Source organism: Orbicella faveolata, unplaced genomic scaffold, assembly GCF_042242905.1.
Source record: "Orbicella faveolata isolate gen_17 unplaced genomic scaffold, um_ofav_v1 contig_1, whole genome shotgun sequence".
Taxonomy (NCBI): domain Eukaryota; kingdom Metazoa; phylum Cnidaria; class Anthozoa; order Scleractinia; family Merulinidae; genus Orbicella; species Orbicella faveolata.
This window is the reverse complement of record NW_028301536.1, coordinates 10,022,956-10,032,713: the sequence shown is the minus strand read 5'-3', so window position 1 is coordinate 10,032,713 and position 9,758 is coordinate 10,022,956. Positions and strand designations below refer to the sequence as shown.

The 9,758-nt window shown below is 38.8% G+C and overlaps 2 protein-coding genes across 2 annotated transcripts; both read left to right on the top strand.

Moving 5' to 3' along the window:
• The first annotated feature begins 336 nt into the window (after positions 1 to 336).
• Positions 337 to 2,618, top strand: LOC149118025 (uncharacterized). Its single transcript, XM_089292658.1, has 4 exons — positions 337 to 653; positions 1,243 to 1,580; positions 2,107 to 2,308; positions 2,537 to 2,618. The coding sequence occupies exons 1-4, from the start codon at positions 337 to 339 to the stop codon at positions 2,616 to 2,618; spliced, it is 939 nt and encodes a 312-aa protein (XP_089148784.1).
• A 1,283-nt stretch (positions 2,619 to 3,901) lies between these two features.
• Positions 3,902 to 9,304, top strand: LOC110056913 (uncharacterized). Its single transcript, XM_089292098.1, has 8 exons — positions 3,902 to 4,433; positions 4,672 to 4,860; positions 5,357 to 5,593; positions 5,746 to 5,963; positions 6,787 to 7,066; positions 7,492 to 7,800; positions 8,398 to 8,442; positions 8,800 to 9,304. Exons 1-8 carry the CDS (start codon positions 3,902 to 3,904, stop codon positions 9,000 to 9,002), a joined length of 2,013 nt encoding a protein of 670 aa, XP_089148224.1. The 3' UTR covers positions 9,003 to 9,304.
• Positions 9,305 to 9,758: the final 454 nt, after the last annotated feature.

Genomic DNA, 9,758 nt, shown 5'->3' with positions numbered 1-9,758 from the left:
TGAGCTATTAATATTAGCTGAGGAAATGCTACCCAGTGATAATCAAGAAGTAAAGAGGGACGCCGCAACGATGTCCAGTGACACGAGTAACGCAACTACTTCGGAAGTAATCGACGAAAAAGCAGGGCCACCCGTGAAAGAATTCAGTGACATAAAACAAAAAAAACGAAAGAGGTGGAAGAAACTCTATGGAGAGGGTATGCCACACAGTTAGGCGTGACCCACTTAAAACCTTTTCAGATCGAAGCAATAAGTGCTTTCGTCAAGGGAAAAGACTGCCTCATAGTGCAACCAACAGCGTCGGGTAAAAGCATTTGCTCTCAAGTACCAGCGCTAATGAATAAGGGAAGGTTTGTCTTGGTTATCTCCCCAACAATCGCGTTAATGGAGTCCCAAGTAAAATCACTTATTGATAAAGGTATAGACGCCGCTCACATTGGCCCGGGACCGTGTGCAAAGGAAAGCTTCAGAAGGTTAATGAGTAATGTGGGAAAAAGAGATTTCCCGATTTTGGTATATTATACGCCGGAGTACCTCATGGGAGTTGATGGCAAAACTGGTGCCGCACGATCCTTGCTGAAAATAAGCCACCAACTTGCTCTGATTGTTATTGATGAATGCCACATGATATTCCAAAGGAACGGCGAATCCAGGTACGTTTAAGAAATAAATTAATACTGAAGCCAACTCTTAAGGTATCAACATTTATGGGGTCGTCCATGCATCTATCAATTATTATCTAAATGAACTCTAACTTTGAAACCAACTAAATTACTTATTTTCTTTAGTTACTCCATGTCCACTAAATCCCCTTCCCATTCTTCTTCTTCATTTAAGACTGAAAAATCATCAAAACGTTCTTGAAATTCGATGGAAGGCCTTTTTGATTGCATGAAACCACAAAGAGTGCTTACCCTGTCTAAATATTTTAATTATTATTATTATCATTATTATACTTATTATTTATATTATAGAATGACAGAGAGCGATCAAAGGTATGGCGCAAGCGTTAAGCAAAAGCTCAAAATACCATACAAATACTGAGAAACGTTAACGTAGGCACTAGGATAACAATATATATGGTTGCGTACGGTTTTGTTTCACCGCCAGTTTTTGTACAGATTGGAGTTTGCGCTCATCCCTGCGGCACTGGTGCAAAGAATGCGGGCTTGAGGTGGGAGTGACTAAACAGAGTGTTTCCAAATTGAAGTTCTTATTTCGAATTTTAACTTGCTTTTACAGGAAGTATTTCACTGAATTGGTAGGATTACACGAGCTTTTTCCAAATGTACCCGTGATGCCACTTACGGCTACGCTTCCAGTTGAACAATCTGAAGAGCTAGTAACACATTATCTCAAAAATCCAGTAGTAATAAAGTCTACGGTCAATAGGCCAAATATAAAGTTATATGTTGGCGAGTATGACTTTAAATCGGAGAAAACACCTAGCAGCAAGAAGAAATTGTCAGCATCAGCTTCAGACAACATGAATACTAACGAGTATGACCTTGGCGAAGAAGAGCAAGGGGTAAATGCCACCTCCCAAGGGCTGAACGGTGATAAACCCGCAGACAAAACAGGTAAGTCAATGTGATCAAGGAGCACTAAACAATTAAAACAATTAAACCCGAAAGTGATTCAGTGACCATAATAAATGGTATCTATAGATATTTCCTTGATAATCAATCGGGTTAACCGTTAAGTACTAAGAAGTGTACTGATATCTACCCACGGCTTTTCCCTTGGAAATTAGAAATAGAGGATTTTAGAGTACTTGCAGAAATTAGGGTTCCTAAAAGGGATCACGTGACCAGTCGATGTCAGGGTCTTTTCCCGCCCCTCCCAATTTCTTAGGGAAAAGCCCTGGAAATGAGGTTATGTTGATGTAACTCACTTACAGTAACTGTACTTCTACTGTTTTAGAAGTTGTAATTTCCTTATGACTTTTAACCTATGTTTCTATGAACAAAGGATCAAGAACAGAGTTATCACGATTTGTTTGGAATGCACCTTGTGTTTAGGTGTTTATGTGTTTATGCACCTTGTGTTTATGCCACTATAAAGCAGTTACAATAAATGATTGATCCTTTTTCATCTCATCATTAGCCTCGCCTTCAAAATGGAAAAAAGTACCGGAAAAGATTGTCAACATGGCCGACGGGCAGTACCTTATTATATTTATGGACTTCGTGGCACATGTTAAGGAAGCGCACAATTGCATGGTCGAGGAGCTTACGCAGACTTGTCTCAAGTACCATGGCAAAGAAATGAAGGAAAATGAGAAGTTACAGACCATGTCTAAGTTCAGGTATTTTATGAAATGTAATAATATATTTAAATAAATCCATATCTAGGAGAGTAAACTTGGCAGAGGGAAAAAAGCAATTTACTCGTGCCTTCCAAGGCTAAACAGTCCATAAACTCTATCCATTTCACAACATCCATGCCACCTTTCAGACAAGTTTAAAAAAGGCCTACTAGAACGCCATCAGATTTGGACCATCATGTTGAATTTCATTGATGCATCTTTTTATAGAAGCCATGAGAGTCAGTTTCTTATTGCCTCGGAGGCCTACCAGGTAGGCACGCGCGATGATCACGTTAATCTGGTGTGCTGAATTGGTTGTCCTCGCACCTTAACTGGATTCAAGAATTTGGAAGGGCAGGACGCAATGGAAGACACACAAAAAGGTAATAATAATTTAATCGCATTTTCTCAAATTATTAGCTTCTTAATCTGTGTGATGAAAACTAGGAGAACAATGTATTTGTTTGCGAAATTATGTCCCTTGAATTGAGCTTGCTAACGCACAACGAATTTTCTCCTTTTGCATATAGGTATAATCTATTGTAATGAATTCCGGGATGATCAGCGGTTGGTTACTTGGCTGAAAGGCGTAGATATGAAAGAAAAAGAAAACATTAAAAGTAAATACGCCGTATCCTGGAGGTAATCTATCGGTCGCTATTATATTTTGAAAAGATAACCTCAGCTGAAAAAAGTTTACCACACGGTCAAGACCATCAGCAACTTCTTAAAGGTTATATTTATATTTCCTAGGTTTATTTATTGCAAGTTAACGAGAGAGTGCATGAGAGCCTTTCTCACTGCCAGCTTCGGCGAAGATCCGGAAGGACCTCTGGAATACAATAAATCATGCTGCGAATCGTGTGATTTGAGTACTGATTTGGTTTACAACATTAAAGATGATTTCTTGTTGGTGCTGGAGGTGATTCACGAGCTTCAAGAAAATACCAGTGAAAAACAGGTAAGTTAACGTGAGACATATGCACAATGCATGCCTTAACATTTTACTGAGCATATTCAAAATTATTGAAGGTTTCATGAAACCGCTTTACATTACCTTCCCTCTCCCCCCCGGGCGCAACTGACTTGAGCCTGTTATTCTTTGAGTCTGTGGTCTTGTCATACAACTGCTAACCGTATTTATTATAGTTTCTGTACTCGATCATATTCTTTGGACATAAATATTTCGGTTTTATCTTTGTTTGTATATCTTAAATTGGCTAAGGGGTTCAGGTACTTCCTCTATGAAAGATGTTGAAATGAAGGTTATTTCCCTTGAGTCCAATACGTATGGTAAAGGAACGCAAAAAAGTAGTACGGTATGGAGCAAAATCCTACGTCAAGCAGTTGGAAAGGGATATGCAGACATAATATTCACGGAAAACAGATTTAAAGGCTGCCCAAGAATACAGGAAGTATACAGTATCCAAGAATGGTCATCAGTTTTTAGAAAACCCATCTGAAGTCTTTGTGAAAAATCCCTGTGATGTCGTAACCTCTAACAAGTCAAGAAGAAGCGAAAGCAAATGTAAAGGGAAGCAGTACATGCCCATTATAAGATCTGCTCTTGCATCTAAAAACAACTGGGTAAAAATGTCTTCTGAAGATGATTATGTGTACCACGGATATGGAAATTCGCCAGAAAAGTTTTTATTTTGTGAAGACGTTAGTAAATTCCGTAACAAAAGTGACACTATAGATATATTCACTAATGATTGTGAATTATCTTCTTCAAAAAGCCACACCTCACCCCAGATAATAGAAATTGATGGCTTAAAGACTGAAGTGATAGTCAGAAGATCTGTTTGGGCAGGAGTTAAAGTTTGCGGAGCATCTGATTGCAATTACACTGTTTCGACAGCCCAGCGAATAAACCGTTGTAAGTCACATAGCAACTCACACGGTCTTCAGAAGTCTGAACAGTGTCCTGTCAACATTGTTAACATATGGCCAAAGAAACCTGACGACCGGAGAAGGTGGATGGGTACTTTAAGTCTTGATGAACCGGTACCTCGTCATAACCACGGCAAGCCAAGTCCACGAAAATTACCATCATCTCTAGTCAATGACTTAAAAAGTGCGGTCTTATTAGACCCTTCCAAAAAGGCAAAGGAACTCCAGAAAGGTACTGATAAATAATGGCTATTTTTCACGAAAGCAGCGCTTGTTGACAAAATGTTTAATTTTTTTTTTAAGTCGTATGCACCTATAATTTTCATAGCAACGCGGCAAAGCAGAAAAGTAGAAATACGTTCTTGCATGTCTTAGAAAAGTCTTAAGAAAATGGATTGGAAATGAACGAGTAAGGTAAAAGCTATTTGTGGCTATCAACTCTTTAGAGAACTTCTTGTTTACATTTGTAGGACATAGAATGCCTTACGTTCCAATGGAGAAAAGTATCGTTGCTGCCAACCTCGATAAAATTAGAACAGTGAGGAATCTTGCTTTTAAAAGTACTGGAGGTACAGACGGTGAAATACATTTGATGAGCAAGATCATAAATTTTGAAAAAGAAATACAGCAGGTTGTGGATCAACCAGAAATGGTGTCAGGTAGGTGTAATCACTTATTGATCAGCACGAGACCACCATTTCTACAAGATGTGTACAGCGTGTTTTAGTATACAATCATGTGAAAAAGATTATTATCACGTAATCACTGGCAAAGGTTTCCTATATAGCCTCATTCATTCAAACGTTTTCTTTCTTCAGAGTAAGGACCAGAACCAAAATCAAACATTTCCTCTAACTAAATCCAACCTGGGCCACATTGGTAGGAAGCGAACGCAATAGCCAATGCACCTCTCCCCCTCCCACCCCCCCTCCCCTCACACACACTCATACTGCTTTCAATGTATGTATGTATTGGAGTTTAAGATGCAAGGAACTGCATTTCTGAAATGCTACAGAGTAAAATAAGGACATGTTAAGTTATACCATGTTACAAGAGTAGCCACGTCATTCTTTATTATGACAAATAGCCGCACGGGGCCCACTTCACGATTGAAGTTTCCCAAATCGTTCACAAGAGTTTTTTTATCTTTCACAGACGAATCTACCAATGCGGATATGGTTCAGAACATTAGAGCACTCTCGCTTCCTTACCCGATGAAGAGGGCCCCTTATATATTCTCTGGAAACTTTCGCGCAGCCTTTTTCATGAACCCCAACCAGTCACGCCTGTTTGCTTCAGCGGAGCATCTAAACGTAGATTTGACATTCACTGGAAATGGTTATATGCCATACTTGATCAACGTGGTAACGTTTGACCTGGAGACATTGGAATGTGAGTACTTGAGTATCTTGGCGTACTTCATAATATGGCATAAGGTTTTAGTTTCCTCCTTCAGGTTAGACTCCTTTTTACTGATCCTTGACACTTCAACAATGGTTAATGTTCATTGAAGCGTCATAGATGGCAAATATTGTTTTACCCAGGGACTCACGTAGCGCGGTGCCTGTTAAACAAGCAAAATGGTGAAGCCCATGGCAAGGTGTTCCGTGAGATGTTTGCTGCTGTCAACGAACAACATAATGATTTCAACAATGGCCAGAACATCGAAGGAATAACAGTTGACTTCTCGGATGCAGAAGCTAACGGACTAGAAGAACCTTTAGGCTCGCAAATGGCAAGCAAGGTGTTGCGTGAATGCAAGGTTAAATAAACACTTGTTTCCAAATACGGTAAATCCTCGAATTAGCGCCCAAAGCACTTATTTCAAATTTAGGAGAAGACGGGAGGCGCTTATTCGAGGGAGGCGCTTAATCGAGTGGGCGCTTATTAAACTTTTCCTCAATCGTTCTCAGATATGATTGGGTATTTCTGTTAATATTTTTACATGTCAGTCCCTCACAAGTCTCACAAGGATCCTGTCTCTCTTTAAGAGCTATGTAATGTAACCCGTTTAGCCGGTCTGGGCCTGCTGCACAAGGTTGGTTGAGCTTTGGGCAATAAATCAGCAGATCGTCATTACCATCCGTTGCGTCAACGTGCAGTGCTTGAATGAGTACATAATCACTCGCTCGTGATTGAACACGACCAAAACTATACATTTTTTGTTGTCTCAGTACTCTTCCATAAGACAGGAGGACGTAGGGGGGCGCTTATTGGAGGGGAGGCGCTTATTTTAAATTTTGGCCGATAAGCCGGGGCGCTTATTCGAAGAGGGAGCTTATTTGAGGAGAGGCACTAATTCGAGGATTTACGGGGAGTACATAATTTGCACCGGTAACGCAGAGGTCATGGGTTAATTAGAATCCCGTTCAAGCCCGAACTTTTTTCAGTGTTACTTTCCCGGCTGTTTAAGTAGTGAACATTACTGTGATGCGTATTTATGTTTAACACTTTTCTACCCAGTTCAACTTTATGATCTTTCATATCTTAACTTTCAGGACATAGCTTTTAGATAACAATAATAACAACAATATTAATTTCTAACTAGGTCATCGTAACAAATACTCCATCTGCCACAATTATAGGTGCACTGGTCACGTTCCTACAAGAGAATAAGCCATCGTGTTTGCAAAGGAAAAACCGAAATACCTTTATTCCAACACCTCGCTTCAAAAATAGAAGATTTGTTAACAAAGGAGGAAGTCCTTAAAGTATTCAAAGTTCTGGCTGGTGAGGAAGAAGTTTCGAGCGCAATACGATATATTACTGCTCCAAAGTTACGAACAGTCGCTGAAGAGCTGAATAATACCAGCTGGAAAAAGGCAAAGGCTTGGAAGGAATGGTGGACAAGGGAGAAACATATACGTAAGTGCAAACGTTATCAGTTATTTTCTTTATTTTAGACCAGGTGTTCAATAAATGCTGAAACACTTTGTTTAACGGACTTAAAGGCTTCTTATTTCCGGCAAATATAAAGTACCTTGTAAATTAAGGAAGCTCGTAGTTTTTTACGGACAACTAACCGACGTCACTTTATATATAACATATCAGAGACTAGTGCCCTTTAACAAGGCTTATATGCCGCGAAGAAGGGTATGTTTGATAGCAAAAAAAAATTGAGTCCATCAAAACTTACGTGATCATGTTAATTACCGCTTCTGTCTTCCAAAGTGGAAAAACTGTCCAAATTTCGCAACGAAAGATTCAGCGTATAGGAGCTTCATTACACTTGTGTGACAGTTGTAGTCATATTCCAACCTTAACAGCTTCTTAATTTCATGAAAATATAGGAATGTTCACGGCAGCCTTCACGTTAATGAACGAGGGGCAATGGGAGGCCTGTACTTCTACAACAAATCCATTGGAGTCTATAAATAGGGAGTCAGTACCAAAAGATGGCCCACAAAAGAGCTTGTCCGAGGTACTGACTCACTTGTACCGAATAGACAAGATCTATGCAGCAAAAAAAGTTGCTGCTACGAACAATGTTTCCACTACATACAGAGACCAGTCACCCTCCAGTCAAGAGAAAAGGCGGGAGAGGAAGAGGAATTGGCGGCGTAGAAGTGAAGTTACAGTGGCAGATGATGATCCTCAGGGTATGTATTTCATAAGAAATTTGAAGTCGAGCCAATAACATAACATGTTGTGATCTGATTGGCTGAGCCATTGCACACTATCAGCCATTAGTGTTCAGTGGCTTGGTGTGGTCCACAAAATTGCAACGTTTCCTCGTTTCTCCGAAGTTTTGAATTAAAATTTAGGAACAAATGAATAACAAAATTCCTGGGAAGACTAAAAGGAGGGCATTTACGGTTTCTTGAATTAAAAAGCTCGAAATTCTTGAAAGGAACCGATAAACGCGCGTACACAACTGCAAATGTCAAATTTAGATTCAATTAATTCAGTCTGCGTGAATCCTCCGACTCGGGAAGTTTTATACTAACACCAGAAATAATTGGAATCACTATTTGAAGGAAATTTCAGAGAGAATTCTACTAAAACAATTAGATTATTCGCTCTCTAATTCTATGAGGCCACAGAAATCTCGAACTTATAATCTAATTGTTAAATAGCATATAAATATCGAAAGGGAATAAAAATGTCTTCATAGAAGATCTAATAATTATTATGATGACAAAAATATCGTAAATAAGAAATATAATTTTGTTTAATTTAAAATTACAACTTTCCAGGTCCCCCAGATTCTGGAAAAAAGAAGAGGAGAAAAACTGGAAAAGGTATAAACTGTATAATTAAAAACAGTGGTGAAATCTAAAGCAGATAATTGGTATAATCCGCACGGTCTTGTCCCAGATTTTACTATTGAGTACAAGCAGACGTCTCGTCCAGACGGACTATGCGCCTCTAGTACTCAACGCCGGGAACTGCCAACAATAAAACCCCAGATAAACCATTAGCAATCAATGTGCTCGAATAATGCCACTTCATTCCGCCGCTCAAGGCTGTTCTTTTTATAAAGAAACAGAAAAAAAAAAAAAACCGGCCATCAGATTTTTTGAACAACATTCAACCAAAGGATTGGAATTTTTTTTTTAACTTTCTTTAATTGTATTAAAAATCCATTTTCTGTACAGGGAATGGCTCGCTTCTCAACAGAAGAGTTAACGTGGAGACAGCAGATGCCAATGGAAATTGGGAGGGATGGTTCGTGGGAACCATTATCACCTTCAATAAAAACAACATGGAATACACGATATCCTTCGATGGTTTCGACGACTCGCACAATATCGTGGTGCAAGAAGATGAAATTCCTTCGGAAGACATCGAACTTTTATGATGAACGGCAAAATAAAATATATCATATGTGTGTGGACTGAGAAAGATTACTCATCTCAATCTTTATTAGTGCTCTCCATTTTCAAAGTATATGCAATGGAATGATCCCTATTTCTATAACCTCGTGGTAACTAATAAAAGCCAAATGTCATGTCTCTTGCAATTGGTTCACTCCGACAATGTAACCCTGCCCCTGATTTCCTGAAACCTCCATTACTCTAAACACTCCTAAACGCTTGCCAATCAGTGGCTCCTAATCTTCAAATTTAATCGTCTTCTTCGAACTTTCCAATTAAAGAAAAATTTAATTAATCACAATTAAAGCACATTTCATGTAACTTTATCCCTGAATTGGCCTCAATTCGCTATTGGAAGAAATATTTTTTTGTGATTTACTAGTATTGAGTATACCTGCAATATACTAGTAAACGAATCGGGCGAAAATTCCATTTCTTTTCTGCCAGTTTGTCATTTAGTATTCAATATACCAGTAAAACAATCGGGCGAAAAAGTCCATTTCTTTTCTGCCAGTTTGTCATTTACTAGTATTGCATATACATCTAATATACTAGTAAAACAATCGGGCGAAAAAGTCAATTTCTTTTCTGCCAGTTTGTCATTTACTAGTATTGAATATACATCTAATATACTAGTAAAACAATCGGGCGAAAAAGTCCATTTCGTTTCTGCCAGTTTGTCATTTACTAGTATTGAATGTATATCTAATATACTAGTAAAACAATCGGGCGAAAAGTCC